Source organism: Aulostomus chinensis, chromosome 18, assembly GCF_037954235.1.
Source record: "Aulostomus chinensis isolate RoL2024-O1b breed Wild chromosome 18, RoL_Achi_v1.0, whole genome shotgun sequence".
NCBI classification, from domain to species: domain Eukaryota; kingdom Metazoa; phylum Chordata; class Actinopteri; order Syngnathiformes; family Aulostomidae; genus Aulostomus; species Aulostomus chinensis.
In genome coordinates, this window is record NC_141337.1 from 20381945 (window position 1) to 20400742 (window position 18798).

The window sequence follows — 18798 nt, forward strand, 5'->3', positions numbered from 1 at the left end:
AATAACGTATGGTCCAGGAAACAAGATGATAAAACCATAACCCAACAGATGCTGTTTCATCTCACAAGTTTAAAGGGCCTTCTGTGCGGCTCTGGGGGCGTTGGTCAGCCTGTACTCCACCCCCTGTCAAATGGGCTGATAAAGCATGCCAACCAGGACCTAAAGGCAGCTTTGTGCTGTGTGGCTGCCCAGAATCCTGTGTCTGGGAGCATCCACTCTCCTGTATAGAATATGCCCACTGATTCCCTCTCCAGCTTGGCCACTGGAATAACCCCATTTGAATGTGCCCGAGGTTATCTGCCACCTCTGTTCCCAGTCCAGGAGGGGGAGCTCATGGTTCCCTCTCCGACAAAATCGAAGTCATTGTCCTGGGCCCAAAACTCTTAGAGACACCCTATCTAATGAGACAGGTACCCTGGAAGGAATTACCTTCACCCCCAGCATGACCGTAAGGAACCTAGGAGTTCTCTTTGATCAGGATCTGTTCTTTAACTCCCATATTAGGCAAATTTCTAGGACTGCTTTCTTTCATTTACGAAACATTGCTAAGATCAGACACATCCTGTCTCAAAAGGATGCAGAAAAACTAGTCCATGCCTTTGTCACTTCCAGTCTGGATTACTGCAATTCCCTCCTATCAGGCTGCACCAGTAGGTCCCTAAAGACTCCAGCTGGTCCAGAACGCTGCTGCCCGCGTGTTGACTAGAACTGGTAGAAGAGACCATGTCTCTCCTGTACTGGCCTCTCTGCATTGGATCCCTGTCAAATTTAGAATACAATTCAAAATTCTCCTTCTAACATACAAAGTCCTCAACAGTCAGGCACCTTCATCCCTGACAGAGCTCCTAGTCCCCTATGATCCAGCTCAAACCCTTCGCTCCCAGGATGCGGGGTTACTGGTGGTTCCTTGAGTTTCTAAAAGTAGAATGGGAGCCAGAGCCTTCAGCTATCAGGCTCCACTCCTGTGGAACCGTCTCCCAGTTTCAGTCCGGGATGCAGGCACCCTCTTGACCTTTAAGAGCAGACTTAAGACCTTCCTTTTTGATCAGGCTTATAGTTGGGCTGCTTAGGCTCGCCCTTAGATATGCTGCTATAGGCTTAGACTGCCGGGGATCTCCCATGGTGCACTGGGCTTCTCTCTACTCCTCTCTGTCCTCCTATATTTGTCATACATAAATCATACTCATACATATCACAAACTCATCTTCTTCTCAGGAGCCTTCGGGCTCCCCTCATCCCAGATCCCAGGTGCTGCTGGAGGAGGCTGCAGACCTGAAGAGGCTCCAGCTGCCACCCGTAGCTCCACCTGCTCACGTCCCCGTCTGTCCATCAGTCTCTCCTCCTTTCTCTCTCTCTTTATCTCTGTCCCACTCTTTCCTTCTGCATATCTGTCTTCCTCCATTCTCTGTCTTTGTCTCTGTCCTACGCTCCTGCTCTCTTTCCCTACAACTGGTCAAAGCAGAAGGCTGTCCCCATTGCACCTGGGTCTGCTCGACGTTCCTGCCGGTTAAAAGGAAGGTTTTCGTCGCCGCTGTTGCAGGATGTGCTTGCTCATGGAGAATTGTTGGGTGTAAATTCATTGAAGGAGCGTAGTACTAGACCTGCTCTACCTGTAAAGTGTCATAAGAGAGCTTTTGTTGTGATTTGGCGCTGTACAAATAAACTTGACTTGACTTGAAAATTGACTCTCCCCAGCACCATCTACGTTGCTGAATCTGGAGGATGGCCAGCTCTGCCCTGCTCCGTTCAGCAGAGAGGAACCACCGTTTGGCGGACCAGCATGGCGCCCCCTGCCCCACAATATAAATCTGGTCCACCAGGAGTGTTTGGCTTTCCTCTAAAAATATCCCTCTGAAGACTGACTCCAAGAAGTTGTCCCCTCATTTCCTCAGCCCATTTGTTATTCAGTCTATGGTCAACCCCGTTTGTTTAACTCAAGCTCCCATCCTCCCTCAGAGTGTACCCTGTGATTCATGCCACTTGGTCATGTTTCCCAGTTACAGACCAGTCCCCTGTGTCCTCCTACCATGCCCCCCCCCCCCCCAGTTGATAGGGGTTACGGTACTATGCCCGGCATACTGTACTCCATCCAGTGGCTCCTGGATTTGCGCCATCAGGGGTGGGGATTCCAGTATCTTGTTGATTGGGCTACAGCATGGAGGAACAGTCCTGGATCCCCCATTCCTTCATCCTGGACCCAGGGCTGCTGGTAGGGTTTTGCCAGGTCCATCTGGAGAAACCTTGTGGGTCGCCAGGTGGCGAGCCTGGAGGAAGGGGTACTGTTGCATTTTCATTCTGTGTCCCCCAGTGTTGTCTTTTCCCTGGTTGCTTCTCCTTCTCGTTTCCAGGAGTGGGTCTCAGATGATGGCAGCTGCTGCAGGGCACACACCTGACATTGATCTCCTCATCACCTCTCTGCTCAAATACTCAAGTTCTCATTGCCAGATCTTTACAGTGTACCACACAGTAACTTTGTCAGGCTCCTTTGTGATTCCCAGTATTTCCCCAGAGTTCTATGCTCTCTTTTGTTTTGTGTTTGCTCTTTTGTGTCCCCCTATGCTTAGATTCCCTGCCCCTACCAGCAAGCTGCCCCTCTGGACCCGCACCCCCACAAGGACCTTCCCTGTCTCCTCTCCCCTCATCTCATCACCTGGACTCCCTCCTTCCCACTACCTCTTTGCCCCTGCCTTGTTTGATTAACTACTGTCAGCCTCTGCCTTTTGGGTTTGATTCCACCATCTGTTGTCACAGAAACTCACATATCTGGGACAGATCAGGTTAACTCCTCAATGGCCTGCAATGCAAACGCACAATAATTTAGCATTGCCTGAAAGGAGTGAAGGTCATGAGGGGTCCATCCATCAATTCTCATCAACACTTATCCAGTACAAAGTGATGAGGAGCTGGTGCCAATCCCATCTGTCACTGGGCAAGATGCAGCTTACACCCTGGACAGGTTGCCAGTCCATCACAGAGCTGACACACAGCATCCACACCTACGGGCAACTTAGGGTCTCCACCTAACCTAACTTTCATGGTTGTGGTCAATGGAAGGAAGCTGGAGCACCCAGAGAACCTTCACAGGTGAGGGTAGAACATGCAAACTCCACACTGAAAGGCCCCAGCCTGCCATGAGGCTCTATTTCTAGTTCTGGATCATTGATCCTGGATGTTAGTTAGGAGGGGGTTCTGGCTCTGATGACCTATAGGTTGAGTACCCTAGACTACCACAGCTCCTTTTGTTCTTTTAGGCCGGACCTCCAAACTCCCTTAATTAGCTTGAGTTCTGCATGATCTCATTTTGGTTGGCATCCTCATTTTTATGTTGCCGGTCTCTAAAAGAGCCATTTGCTTCTGTTGAGACTGTAACAGTGTGGTAGAAGTACTTTGAGCAAAAGAACAAAAGAATAAGGCATGAAAACAACATGAAATGATTCGTCAGCAGTGTGTCACCTGAAGGTCTGCCAGGCGAGAGGGATCTGGATACAGGTAGTAGACCACGCCCTGCCAGGCTCCTGGCAGCGTCAGCCCCCTGACCAGCAGGATGGCCAGCATCACATAGGGGAACAGCGCCGTGAAGTACACCACCTGAAATGTCAGCTCTCATTTAGCATGTTGGCCACATGCAGCACAATCCCAGGTGATGGTTGTGTCTTGAACTGCACCGTATGTTAGAAGATGCTTCTGCAATGCCGTCCTCTGGCTTGAGTTCACGAGTGGTTTCACGCACTTTACTGTTCATACTTAGAGATTCTAAGATGGGACGTGAAGCCCAGCTGTGGTGTGAATGACACAAGGGATTATTCATTTGTTCATGTAATCCTTCAAAGAAGACTCTGGGATCATTTAGGGGAGGTCTTGCCACAGAAGCCCGATATAACCCCATAAAAAGACATTGGGTTTACTAAATGTATCTGTGTTGAATTAATATTAAATAGTACATTTTTGTGGAAGTTCATGAAGGGGTTATTGTTGTAGTTGCCTGTGACCACTTTATGTGAGCTGAATGAAGGGAATGTAGTCATGCGTGCGTTGCATGTGAGATTGCTGATGCTTTGTGAAAGAGTACAGTTTTATTTCCACAGTTTTTGAGGGAGTGCCGCAAGACTGTAGATGGAGTAAATGTTTTGTTTTTTGTTGTAAATGGACTCGGATTGTTGTTTTTTTTTTGTTTGCTGAGTTCTGGATCTGTCAATTTATCCGTTTTAAGTTAATAAAGTAACCTAGTTAAGTTTAAAAATGACTTCTTTAATCTTTAAAAAAATATTTAATAAATATGTAAAATCTTTCTGTTGTATAGTAAACTGTGTTTTAGTTAGCGCTTTCTGCTCTGCCCTCTGTTAAATTTCCAAACAGATTGCACTACATTTTTTGAATGTTTCTCAGTCTCTGTCTCTCTTTCTCTCTCTTCTGTCTTGAGGATAACTTGTCTCCAAGTCACAGTTGCAAAGCCAGTAACATGTATGTTCCTGCAGACAGGTTCTTTTCCAGAATCCTTACACCACCATGTTCACAGACCTTTCCAGTGGAGTTGACTCCTTTCCAGGTGCTGAAGTAACAGGTCAGCCAGCAAACCAGGAGACACAAGACCAGCTCCCACTTCACCGTCCCCACCTCCTCTATTCCCCCAGACATGGACAACAATTCTCTCCTTTATGGGACATCAGACAGACAATAATAGTCACATGCAAAACTAGAAATACATCCTGGGAGCACTGACCTCCACCAAGGTCCATGAACACCTGGGATTTGCTTCAAAATCAAAGGAAAACAGTTTCTGATCAGATATTCAACATGAGGACCTCCAGGCAGAGTGCTGTCCAGGCCAGTGTAGTACATTTTTATAAAGTTGTTACAAAAATAAAGGTTCCTGGTCCTGCTCCACCCCACCCACCAACTGTCATCCAAATTAGCCTGGTAGATTTGGCGTACTGCTGCTCTGACAGACGGATGATCAACAGAATTTACTTCATGCATGGAGCCATTTCTGTCTGGCTGAAACATCAGTAGCTTCACACAACACTGACTTACTCCCAGAACTCAGAGACAGAAGACGTGGTGAGATTTCCAGATGTCCAGTTGACTGTCAGGCTGTGTTGAGCAGTCCAGTTAGCAGAGGTGAGCTCCACACAGCTTTCTGTTGGTAACAAGATTAATCACTATGTTGCTCACTGGCTGGCTGGCTCTCCTCACCCCCCCCCCCCCCCCCCCCCAGCGGCCTCTGCTACGGTCTGCTGGTGTCTGTTGCATTGCAGACTTTGGAAGTTTTTAATCTCCACTATTCTCTGCTCTCTGACAATATGAACCTTTTGCTTAAGACTGTAGAACAAAGAAGGGACTGTTGACTGATCCACACTCTGGTGTTTATTTTCAGGTCTAGTTGAGGTTACATCATCTGGGTGAGATGTGATTGCTGTTTCTTCTGTCAATGATTAGTCCTCTGAGGAAAAAATATCTAAACGTAAACTGAGGATTTAAAACAATTCAGACAAAGAATAAATGCATCAACTTCTAATCAATCTTTATAAATTTCTTGAAGCCAATTCAACAAATAACCAACCCCTCCTAGTTTAAGTGCACACACCCTATGTTTAAGTTCCATCCATTTCTGGGTTATACCCCATCTCCTCTGAGGAAGGATACAAATAAAATTTGTGGTTGTACAGGTACAGATTATGGTGTACTCGCTCTTCCCTATGTTACAGTGCCATCTAGGGTATAATGGTGGTAGTACAACATAAACAGCCTGGCCAGCTCGCATCCTGAACTTGATGTTTTTGTCACCATAAAATGTTGTTTTTGCACTCTTTCCTTTGACTCACTAAAGCTGTTTCTATGTTGAGTTTAACCTCCTTGCCTGACACTTTGTCCTTGTCTCACATGAACATTCTACATTGTATCCTGATGAATGTACTGTCCATCCGTCCACCTGTGGTCACACTAACCTGTGTTCCAGTGGTTGTTGCAGGTGGCCCAGGGCAGAGGGTCCCTGAAACAGTGAATAAGATACAGGAGGGACCAGGCCAGGATAATGATGTAGGATCTCCCATACAGCTGCGTTATCAACATGGAGTAACCAACCCCTAGAGGTAGAAAAGGTTCAAAATACCTCAGATTAACTTCTGACATGTAAAGCTGCAATGATATGGCCAGTATAATGTGAAGACACAGTGGTAGTAAAATAGCAGCTGGATAGTACAGTAAACTCAGCTGACTTAAACATTGGCGCTCAGGGGTTTGAATCCTCGCCATGGCAAGGGGACAGCCAGTCAGGGTTCTGAGGCAAGACACCTAAAGGTACCTCAGGGCACGAGAGACACTAATTGTAGAGTTATACTGGCTCGAACGTCTCCTGGGTCAAAAAGGTCCATGTCAGTTGCTGGCAAAACAGGGCAATCTGACAAGAAATTGGATACTGGAACAAGACACCTGCAGACGAGGGCGGAATATACAGAATTGTTGGAATGCTGTGATACGACTGTTAGCCCAGTGTTTCAACATCACTAGCCAAAACTACTGAGATAACTTCAAATGAAGTCAAGTCAGTTTTATTTGTACAGCACCAAATCACAACAAAAGTTACCTCATGACTCTTTACAAGTAGAGCAGGTCCAGCACCAAAATCCTTCAATGAATTTACACCCAACAATTCAGTACAGTCCAGGAGAGACCTGGTCTCTGCTACCAGTTCTAGTCAACACACAGGCAGCAGCATTCTGGACCAGCTGGAGAGTCTTTTGGGACTTATTAGTCCAGCCTGGTAGGAGGGAGTTGCAGTAATGCAGCCTGGAAGTGACAAAAGCAGGGACTAGTTTTTCTGCATCTTCATGAGCCAGGATGTGTCTGATCTTAGCGATGTTACGTAGATGGAAGAAGGTGTCCTGGAGATTTGTTGAATGTAGGAGTTAAAGGATCCTGGTCAAAGAGAACTCCTAGGTTCCTTACGGTGAAGCTGGGGGCCAGGGTGGTGCCATCCAGGGTACCTGTCTCGTCAGATCAGGTGGCCCTCAGGTGTTTGGGCCCAGCACAAGAACTTCAGTTTATCAGAGTTTAATAAAGGAAATGATGGGTCCTCCATGTTTTCTGTCCTTCAGACAGGCCTCCAGTTTAATCAGCTGGTTTGTTCCATGTGGATCATTGATGAGTTCAGCTGTGTGTCGTCTGCATAGCAGTGAACATTAATGGAGTGTTTCCTGATCATGTGACCTAGAGGAAGCAGGTACAGGGTGAAGAAGACTGGTCCAAGCACAGATCCTTGTGGAACACCAGAACTGACTGTAGTGATCTCAGAGGAACCATCATTAACTGGTACCAACTGAGATGACCGAGTAAATATGACCTGAACCAGTTTAGTGTGGTTCCTTTAATACCAGTGACAGGTTCCAGTCTGTGTAGAAGGATATGGTGGTCAGTGGTACCAAAGCTGCACTGAGATCTAATCGGACCAGCACAGAGGCCAGTCCCTCATCTGGTACCAGGAGGAGGTCACTGGTACCTTTGACTAGTTCTGTTTCTGTGCTAGGATGAACCTGGAACCTGACTGAATCCTCCAATCAGCTGTTGCTGTGGAGACGTCACACAGCTGTTTAGCAACTGCTTTCTACAGAACCTTGGACAGAAACGGAAGATGTGATGTTGGTCTGTAGCAGTGGTGGGTGCTGGCCTTTCAGGGAGGGGAAGCTAATTTTTCCGGCCTACATCATCAATGTACTTGTTTATTTATATGTAAATTCTACCCTTCATTACTTTTCAAGAAAATGATCTGTGACTTTGTCGAACCAACTAGGCAACTTTTCCAAGGACTTGGTAAAGTCTCCGGATCAGTTCAGAGCAATGGAATGAAAAACTTGGAAAATGCTCCGGTGGATGGTTATTCTTCAAGATCGCTGATTCGCTCATTTAGCTGTCAATCAAAAAAAGAATTCCGCCTCAAACAGCTCATCCAATCATCATGCAGAAGCCAAGTGTCCGGGCCAGCCCACTGCCCCATAGACCTCCAGGGATGCTGAGCGTCCAATGAGCGGGACAAAGCCCAGCATTTATCCAATGACCGTTAAGTTTTGTTGCAGTGGAACAACCCGCTCCACGCTTCCCCACTGAATTCAGTAGAAGCTGAGCGTCCGACTGTGTGAAGCGCTGTGGCGCTGTGGGGATGAATGAGAAGGAAGCTGCACTGGTTACCTGTGATTAGGAGCTGATTCTGAACAAAAGATGAAGGCTTTCTAGCGCGTATTTAGTCAATGAAACGAACACACAGCAGTACAGGTTTCACCACTTTTTTTTTTTTTGGTGACATTTTAGGGGAAGCTGAGCTTCTCTTGCAGTCTTAGAGAAATTGCCACTGGTCCGTAGTTGGTACAACTTCTGGATCCAGGGTTGTTTTTTGACAGGTGATTTTTTTTTTTTTTTTTTAGGAGATCTGGATTAAGGAGGTACTACAACAACAACAACAACAACAACAACAACAACGCTACATCAAGGGGGCACGAGAAGGACAAAGTCTACCCCACCCAACCAGACCCAAGGTGCAGGCTGTGTAAGGATGCTGCTGGGACAGTCCAACACATAGTAGCGGTGATAGATTAGTTGATTTCAGCGTTAATGCAGCCGAAAAAAACTTACAATAATGAAGTGTCAAGCGCATCGCAAAAGGTGGTGTCACTGGAACCTATGGTTACACCAGAAGACATTATACTGATACAAAAGGAAGCAGGACAAAGTGAACATCATCTGTGTTTAAAGAGGGGAGCAACACAGGACGAGAGAGGTCTTTGGGGGTCCCATGATGCACTGATTGTTGCACCAGTGCCTCTGCGAACCATGTTGACTCCAGAAGCCCATAGTGTTGCACACTGTGGAAGGGGGAAGTGTTGAAAAAGATAGGATAGCAAGGGTACTTGTCTCCATACATGCAAGCAATGGTTGGAAAAGTACTGAATCGATGGATGTTCTGCTGACTAATGCCTGAACCTGGACTGAAGGTCAACTGCCGGCAGGAGTCTCATATGACTCAGGGAAAGTTCCGCCCTGACAAACAGAGGACAGGATCCCGCCTGAGGTCAGGAGCGGGTGGTGGACAGCAGATACTCCATCTATTATTTTTTAATGAATAAGCACAGTGTTATGAATTAATCTCTACACGAGTTGTGTAATTCCTGTGTGGTCGCAACCGTGAGTTCCCATGTAATTCTTGTGTAGTCTTGGAAGTGTGTATCATCCTGTCAGCCAGGGTGTCGTTGAAAGAATCAACGGAACCCTGAAGGCAAAAATCAGTCAGATCTGTGCCAGCTCAAAGCTTAACTGGGGGGATGCTTTGCCACGAGCACCAATGAGCTACCGCATGTAAACTAACAGTAACACACATCTCACACCACACCAAATGCTTACAGGCCATCTTACACCCGCTCCACACTTGAGAGGTCCTCATAAAGGACCTAACCTTGAACAATTGCTAATGGAACTGTCTGATTATATGAAACAACTAACGGCCGTCTATAAGTCCATATACTTGCAGAATAAGCAAAGGAGACAAAGGCCGACCAGGTGGTCAGGAGACAGGTGGTGCCAGGCGACCAGGTATATGTGGATGTCTATTGGAGAAAGTGGCACGAGCTGAGAAGAGAAGGGCCGTACACCATGTTGAGGGCGACCCCGACAGCAGTCCAGGTCGAAGGAAGCACGACGTGGTATCATCTGAGCCACTGCACCAAACTCCAGGCGGAGAAAAAGGGCAGTATAAAACTGGAAAAACCATGAAGAGAATCATGTGCAGCCTGGTGTTGCAATCACTAGGCAGTCTGGAGATGAGAGGAATGCTCCAAGCCAGACTCTGGAGACAAGGCCACCAAGCCGTTCGCTGAGGTCACAGCCGCTCCAGAAGACGACACACATCCGCGCTCGGGTTAAGCATGATGCAACTACAGAATTACCCATTCACACTGTGTTGAAACCCATGCCAGCATTTTCAGACAAAATTCATCATGACACCAAACTGTTTAGCCAGTTACAGGTTAACCAGTGAGCCAAAAGAGACCACACCATGTGGAAGTGGTGGGAGAGATGTCCAAGAATTTATCAAGACTTACAAAGGGGGGTGAACTACGAAGGTAAAGGTGCCCTGGACAGCCTTAGTGACAGTCAGTCAGAGTGAGTTTGAATTTAAGATAAGAGAAGGACTGGTTCCAGCCGCACTGCTCCCACTGAGTCAAACCACGCCTCCTGGTGTAACTCAGGCTCCAACTAAGAGACCTACGACACCCAATTCTTAAATTAAGACACCAATTCCAGCTAAAGTTGTTACTATGGTGGGTATAACAATTTCACTAACCCCTGTTAAAATTACTGAGGAAGTAACAAAGGCTACTATAATTGGCATGTCCTGGTGGTATCATGGTTTCCAGAGTCAGGAATGGCTCTACGGTTTGTGAGCAGGCCTGCTTCGTATGAGAATCCTGTTCCTTTAAACCAGGACTGTGAAAAATTTAACCATGACCTTTCCTTATGTTTCTCTGTTGGGTGAACTGACACAGGCCGTCGCGGACAGCTGCTGGATGTGCGGAGACAACATCGTGAGGAACACTTTGCCTTTACAGTGGATCGGACTCTGTACACTGGTGTGCTTGCGGGTGCCCGTAGTCGTTGCATACAAAGGGATAGAAGAGGTGCTGGGGTTGTTAAAGACAGTAACAGTTTGCACAGACAGAAGAGGCAAGGGACATCAGAGGAACAAATTTATCTTCCTGGTATTGGTTTACCTACAGGAATCCTGGAAGAGTTCAAAGCTCAGAATGAGGTAAGAGCGGGATTGGAATCTATATCACCTTAGATCACCGTCAACAAGAATGTAAACTGGATTAACTACACCTATTATAACCAGTAGAGATATGTCAGTTACACATCTGAAGTCCTTAAAGAGTTGGGCCAGCAGCTGCATGAGACGAGTGCCATGGCCAGACAGAACAGACAGGCATTAGATTGGATTTTAGCAGAAGAAGGAGGAGTATTTAAGATTTTCAGGACAATGTGTTGTACAGTAATTGCAAATTTTTACCTCAGTGGATGGAGCGTTCTCCACTGCTATGAGTAAACTTGAGGCTTTAAAATCTGACATGAGTCAAAATGCTGGTAAGGGTGGAAATATCATGTTTGATGGGTTAGATGAAATTTTTGGAAAATGGGGAGCCACATTGGCTAAGATAGGGTTCAGAGCGCTTGTCATACTAATTCTCTTTAGAGTTGGAAGAGCATCTTGGAATGTTCCGGTCGGAATGACCCAGACACACACTCACACATTTACACGCATATCCAAATACACACAAACACACACATCTGTAATCAAAATACACGCCTCTCTGGCTATAAAGATAGGTTGGTGAGATGTGAGAGGGGGGCTTTTCTCGACATAGACAACTTCTGTTACTCTGTGTTGTAGAACTGTGAGACTGAGAGAATAAAAACCCGTTGGCTGGACTAACTCTTCCTCTGGTCTATTCTTACATTTTTGTCACTTGGTGACCGGTTGAGGTTCCGATCGAATCCTCTATAGGTGTAAGATGCTAGCTGCAAAAACATACATGGACCAGCACAACCAAGTGGTGGTGATAGTGTGCAGAAACATCTGTACCCAGTATGGACTACAAGTACCTAGATCTCAATGGGACGTACCACTGAAAGTGGTTGAGAACAACAGGGCTAAGGTGCTGTGGGACCTCAGCTTCCAGAATGACAAACAGCTACTGGTGAACCAACTGGACTCAGTCGTGGTGGACAAACGGCTTCAACTGGTATTGCCACATCTATCACCATTGCCTTCCCAGGCCTCTGGTAGAGGACCTGATTTGGAGGAGGATGCAGAACCACCCTACAAGGCAGAGAGGGAGATTTATTTATATGTATAAAATCAGTTGATAAACCACTGTACTATCCAGCTATATGACATACAATAGGAAAACATGGCCAATGCTGATGGCAATGTTTTGGTTTCTGTTTGTGCTTTTTCCATCTTTTGTATCACAGACATATTTTTCCTCTTAAAAACAAGTTTATAGACAGATGTTTGTTGATGGATGAATGGATGTGATATCACTGTTATATTGTAAGAGGCTCTGTCATAGATTATCTGGTAAAACTACAAAGAACCAGCACTGTGCAGGAGAAGACGTGGAGGTTTTCAAAAGGCTTTTGTCTAAAACTGGAAGCAGAGGTTAGTGGCACTGGACTCATCTTCAGTGTGTCTTCAGTTGGAATGGAACAAAAACAGACAGTATACGGTCATCTTCACCAGGGGTTACCTTGCGCCAGAGGGCAGAGCTTCCTCCAGCAGGTGATGGCGCCCTCCTGAGTGTGCTGACCAATCACAGTCTCTAACAGGAACATCGGCACACCGCACAGCACAGCAAAGAAACAGTAAGGCAACAGGAAGACACCTGCACACACAAACACACACCTGAGTACTGCAGCACAGACATGACATGCAAACACTTCATGACAGTTGAAGTAGTCATACTTTTATTACAAATAATACAATTTTTGATATTAACAGAGTGATGAGGTAAATACGTTTCCCCTCATGTACAATGTTAGCATTTGTTACAGTAATTAGCACTAAATACCAATGATGTAAGAATGGCGATAGTTGTTCTGTTTTCCTGGTAGTTGTGGGTGAGGGTGGTGTCCTGCTCCCAGGTTAAAGGGTGAACCTCGGTGAGGTCACCTGCTCCGGGATCACTGTGGCCCTCGGTGAAGTGATCGCTAAAAAATGTGCATCACTGATGGATCAGTAATGGACGTATGGTTCGTGGTGGGGCAGGTGGATCCAGGGAAGCAGAGGACCTGAAGAAGTGAGACAGCAGCAGCAGCGCAGGGAACTCAGTGGTGGGAAACAACCTGGGCCAACCCACAGCTTAGGAAGATAAACAGGACCACAACTGTCAGTACAGAACAAGCTACCTGAACAGATCAACAGATCAGATTCTGATCTTTGAGGTCAGATCAGAACATCCCTACTGACAAAAGTTCCCTTTGTTCTGGTGAAATATCAAAACTCTGTTATTCCACAGCAACCCAGTTAACAACAACTCAGTTTTCACAGTAACCATCATCAACCATCAGCAGGTTCTGATAGCATTCCTGACCTATTTTGAAGGATCTGGTTTAACCCTTGGCGGGAGTGCATCCAGATGTAATAAAAACCATGACATTTTGCCCCCAGGTGGCGCTGTGACGGCTCTGCCCCATCAAGTATTGGGTTCTTCCTTGGTAGAAACCACAACTCACCACACACAACTCATCACACACACACACGTGTCAAGACAGGTATCCTCAAGTAAAATTGATGATGATGATGAAGATTATGACTATTACACCGTTTGGTGAGACCAGGCTGCAGTCCCTCCAAAATGTCCTCCTTTGCTTCAGTTATAATCAGTACTTCTACACACGAGCACAGACATTTGATTTGTAACCTTTCTCTCCGGTGTAGGACAGCTTGGAGGAACATGCTAGAACCACTGAAGCAATGCTCATGGAGAGTAAACTCAGAACCTTCATCAATGTTGTACTGGGACATTTTGCCATCACTAAATGGGTAAAACCTGCACTTCCTGTTTCACACTCACTTCACCTGAGAGAAACTGCTGCTGGTACATTCATGCAGCATTTTTGTTGAATTTGTTTTTACTAATTGTATTCAAACTCTAAGTACATATTGACCTTGATTCCTAATTGGCTCAGAATTAAATCCAATGGTAGAATATTTCCCAAAGCTGTTTACTTTTAAGATAATTAAATATCTCAATCAATAAACAGAACATGTGAGGTCTCCAGAGACACAGACGCTGCTGCAGACATGAAGCCCATCCCTCTTATCCAGCTAGAACCCTTCGCTCCCAGGAATCAAGGATTCAAAGGTCTTCACATTTTCATGTTAGTGGTACGAAATTCCGGTCCCGGGTTAGCAAGAGATACAATAATAAGACAGAGTAAAGTAATTGAATAGGAATTGAAGTATATCTATAGAAATAAGGTATAAAATCAAAAATAAACTGATACTTGTGTTCCTAGAGTTCTAAAAGTAGAGTGGGAGCCAGAGCCTTTAGCTATCAGTCTCCTTTCTTTCTCTCTTTATCTCTGTCCCTCTCTTTCCTTCTGTCTCTCTGTCTTCCTCCATTCTCTGTCTTTGTCTCTGTCCATCAGTCTCTCCTCCTTTCTCTCCCTCTTTATCTCTGTCCTTCTCTTTCCTTCTGTCTCTCTGTCTTCCTCCATTCTCTGTCTTTGTCTCTGTCCATCAGTCTCTCCTCCTTTCTCTCCCTCTTTATCTCTGTCCTTCTCTTTCCTTCTGTCTCTCTGTCCTCCTCCATTCTCTGTCTTTGTCTCTGTCCTGCTCTCCTGCTCTCTCTCCGTCCCCACTGATCCTGAATCTGCTCCACCTTCCTTTTCTGGTGGCTGCTGTTGCAGGATGTGCTTGCTGATGGAGAATTGTTGGGTGGAGGTTCAATGAAGGAGGGAGGTGCTGGACCTGCTCTACTTGGACAGAATCAGGACAGAACTTTGGTTGGGGTTTGGTGACACACAATTCCAACCAACCTGACTTGACCTGATTCCTGTATATACTGAGTCCACACAGGCACCATGTTGACCATGAACACACTCCAACTGCTGCAGGGGTCAAATCCCTCCCTTCTAATGAATGTAAAACTGTTTGTAACAGACGTAACAGAGAAACTAAGAACAGATGGTAACTTTTACCTGTAGTCAGCTCATGTGGGATTTCATGAAATCGTCTCATTAGTGAGTTCCGTGTGTGCTGCAGCTCACCTCCTCCGTTCTTATAGCACAGGTAGGGGAACCTCCACACGTTCCCCAGGCCCACCACATTGCCTGCTGCTGCCAGAATATACTCCCTCTTCTTGCTCCAGTGTTGCCTCTTTTCCACTTTGCTCTCCATGTCTGTTCCCTCCTCCGTCCTCTGATCAGTCGTCGCTTCTCACCTCTGTCAGCCTGATGTCTGTCTGTGTTTGGCCCCGGGCCACCACAGAATTCAGTGTTGACTAATAAGGCTGGATTTGGAGCTGGAGGAAGAACCAGGGCTGAACGATCTTCACTTTGTGAACAGTAACATTTACAAACATGACAGGAAATTACAACATTTGCCTTCCTGAAATCCTCTCCACGTAACTCTACACATTTTTTGTCAAGAAAACCAGCATGTCAACCTTTGGTGGTTTCAGACATGAGCCCTGACATGTGACAACATCGCCACAACATCGGCACTAAACAGTCTCTCTGTCAATGTCAAGTCATTTTCACTCGACTTTTCACTGGTTGACTTTTTCGCTATGACAGACAGACAGACAGACAGACTACTTTATTAATCCCTTTTGGACATTCCACCAGGAAAATTGCACTCTCCTAAAACCTAAACATTCACAGCACTGTTACCATAAATAGACATAAATGAAACCTTATCGAAAAATAGCAAAGAAGAGAAAACAAAGACTATATATATATATATATATATATATATATATATATATATATATATATATGCATATATACATGTGTGTGTGCCTGTGTGTACCTGGATGTTTATGTATATGTGCATAGTAACAGGAATAATAATAATATTAATTGTTCTAAATTGTTATTATTATAACAATAATAATGATGATGATCTTATATGATATGATATAATATAATACAAAACATAACAATAGTTATAATAATAATAATAATAGCAGAAGTAGTAACAATAATAATAATAATAATAATAATAATAATAATAATAATAATAATAATAATAATAATAATATGCAGTCTCTTGTATTGCACAAGTGTCCGGTTGTTATCGGGGCAGGTTATTGGTGCTCAGCCCTCTCCTATAGTCCGTCTGTTGGCCCTCCCCCCCTCCAGTGAGGAGTTTTACAGTTTAATGGCTCGGGCGATGAAGGAGTTCTTCAGTCAATGGCTCTCCTCATGAAATGCCGGTGGTGATTTTTCAAGAGTCAGTATAAGTTGGTTGTGTTTCCGCCTGATGTTGCAACTTAGCATGACAGGCTTTGCACAGTACCTGTTTCTGGTGCACGTCTGCTGCCTCGTACCTGAAATACATGACCGCCATACCGCTTTTCTTATGCACTTTTCACACTGAAAAACACGTAAACCCGCGTTTGCTTGACATCAGGGTGCATTCGAGCTTCCACAAGACCTGGGTCTGAACTCCCGCTGTGAGGATGCGAGCCGGTGTTTTTCTCTCTCGTACGTCTTTACGCTGACAACGTCATCACTTCACATAAACGTGCGCCGGAACACTGAGAGGTAAGTGGCGCCACACTGGGTTGGGACTTGGAGAGAGCGGTCGCACTCCCGCCTCTGCCCTCTCCACCTCCCTTGGGGTGGCAGCGCCAAGACCTTGGCTGCAGCCTACCACCCCAGGCTTGGCGGCGCAGTGCATGCTGCGATGCCTCATTTTCACTTGCCTCCATTGGGACAACGGACTGCTCAAGTCGAGGGTACATACACAAAAAAATGTATATGTGCTTTTTCTTTTAATTCTGATGTGTGCCATTATTACGATCAACCTGTAATAATTGTGACTGTTTGTGAGAGCTGTGTCAGGCAATTGACTGTGTAATTCCATTTCATCCTGGGCTCATCCCTTGGGTGACAATAAACTGAGTCTGAGTCTGATATGTTCTTCCCAGGGCTGAACGATTTATCGTTTTCAGATCAAAATTGTGATTTTAGAAAACGCAATCATGTGAGCGTCAAAGCCTCGGTTTTTAGCAACATTTCTGACTGACCCAGGATCTGTTGTGCCCACTGTTTACACATTAACGCAGTCTCTCTACCATCCCATCAAGCTCACCAATCAGAGGCGGCATGCTGCTCGTGGACAGGTCAAGCTAACCAATCAGCATTAACCTGCTCTTCGTGTTGTGGAATGGCGTCAGTGTAAGCAGGGGCAGAGTTGGAGGATTTAATCTCTAAAGCTCCTTTCACACTGCACAAAAAACGTGGGCCAACACGGGTTTTTGGGCACTCTGAAAGGGTTGACTCAGCATTTGGACCCACGTCGACAAACTCGTCAAGCGACCCGGGTATTTAGTGGCTCGGCTTGCCTGCAGGGTAAAAAAAGCAACCTGCATCGTCTCATGTTTCACGCGACCTTCCTGTCGCATCCTAATTTTGTCACTTTGCCGCCTGTCAGGATTCGCCTGTAGCTTCTTCGGCTCCCTTCAAGACGAACCAAACACTCTTTGCTGCATTCACACCATTACCTGTGCTTTAGTTTCATTGTAGAGTGCAGTAGAGTGCAGGCATGATGTAATATTCTGGGTTGGAGTCAATAACCAGGCGAGGTGATGAAGTTACGTTTTTACTTCAGACTTCAGACATTGACTGGCAGCTTGCCGTTCAGTAACGCAATACCACGTGAAAACCGTTGGCCAACAAAAAGTAACCACAGAAAACAGTATATTCAACATTCACCAGCAGATGGCAACAAAACTTAGATCACTAAACAACTAAAAATATAGCAGACTCAAACAAACTGTACTTAAGTCTTTTTTGTTTTAGTACTGAACTCTTACACTTATTTGTAAACAAGAACATAAGTATTATACAACAGTATTTGTAAACCTTCCAACACAGAATTAAAGACTGTCTTCAGAGATTCAGTCTTTGTGGTGGTGCTCGAATCCTTTCTGGGTATCTGCGGATGACTGGTGAGTTTTTGATTGTGGGTGATTTGGGTACTGATGATGACAACTCAGCAGCCGTTGGATCTGGTTCAGTGATGACCGTGGGTGGTGTCAGACTCACTGATGGTTCCGGTGATGGAACTGAAACAGCACTTTCCAGTGGTACTGATGGCACATTTCCTGCAACTGGTGGAGACAAGATAACTGGCTGTCTCTCCACGTTTTCTCGCCATGGTAACATGTGATCCACATGCACTGTGCGCTGTCTCTGTCCCTCTTGAATCAGGTAAGTGACAGTTCCCAGTCTTTTCAATATTTTTGCCTGAATCTATTTTTCCACTCCGCCCCTGAAATTTCTGATGCGAACTGCCTCTCCCTCCAGGAAAAAGCAAACAGGGGGAGCCCTTTTGTCATGATGATACTTCTGTGCTGCTCGTTTTCCTTCGATCTGTCTGGCAAGCTCCGGCTTGAGCAAACTGAACCGAGTTCTCAATTTACGTTTCAGGAATAACTCAGCTGGAGTACGTCCCGTCACTGTGTGGGGTATGCTGCGGTACATGAGAAGGAAATTTGCAAGTCTGTGACTGAGTGGCAATGGAGACTTGCCGTCCACTTCCAGTACATTCTTACTCAGAGCACGTTTCAGGATTTGTACTGATCTCTCTGCTGCTCCATTTGATGCTGGGTGGTAAGCAGGTACAGCAGTGTGTTTTACTCCATTACTCTCCAGGAACTGAGTGAACTCCTTTGACACCAGCTGTGGGCCATTGTCTGATACTAGCTCTTCTGGCAGTCCACGCAGCACTTCAATGGTGTGGTGAGAAGTGGTGGAAGACATGGGGAAAACCTCCAACCACTTTGAATGGCTATCTATGACCACCAAAAAATATTGCTTATCTTTCTCTGCAAAATCTATGTGGATTCTTTGCCATACTCTTTCTGGCCACCGCCAAGGATGTAACGGTGCCACAGCTGGCATTTTCTGTACTGCTTGGCTGTACTGCAGCACAGAGAGTCATGTGACCCTAAAGTCTCTCAAGCAGGGATCGTAGTCAGAACAGGGCGGAAATGGAGGGCAGCAGAGGCTGTGAATGTTGCT

General features: G+C 45.7%; 1 protein-coding gene across 1 annotated transcript in view; it reads right to left on the reverse strand.

The window, feature by feature from the left end:
* LOC147245617 (sodium- and chloride-dependent GABA transporter 2-like) overlaps positions 1–14986 on the reverse strand; it is a 31390-nt gene extending 16404 nt beyond the window's left edge. The window contains exons 1-6 of the mRNA XM_086183972.1: positions 14815–14986; positions 12291–12425; positions 5946–6083; positions 5032–5137; positions 4519–4651; positions 3454–3588 (exon numbers count right to left, since the gene is read on the reverse strand). Of these exons, the coding sequence (XP_086040098.1) occupies positions 3454–3588; positions 4519–4651; positions 5032–5137; positions 5946–6083; positions 12291–12425; positions 14815–14944 (777 nt within the window). The 5' untranslated portion in view covers positions 14945–14986. The remainder of the gene's footprint in view (positions 1–3453; positions 3589–4518; positions 4652–5031; positions 5138–5945; positions 6084–12290; positions 12426–14814) is intronic.
* Between the last annotated feature and the right edge of the window lie 3812 nt (positions 14987–18798).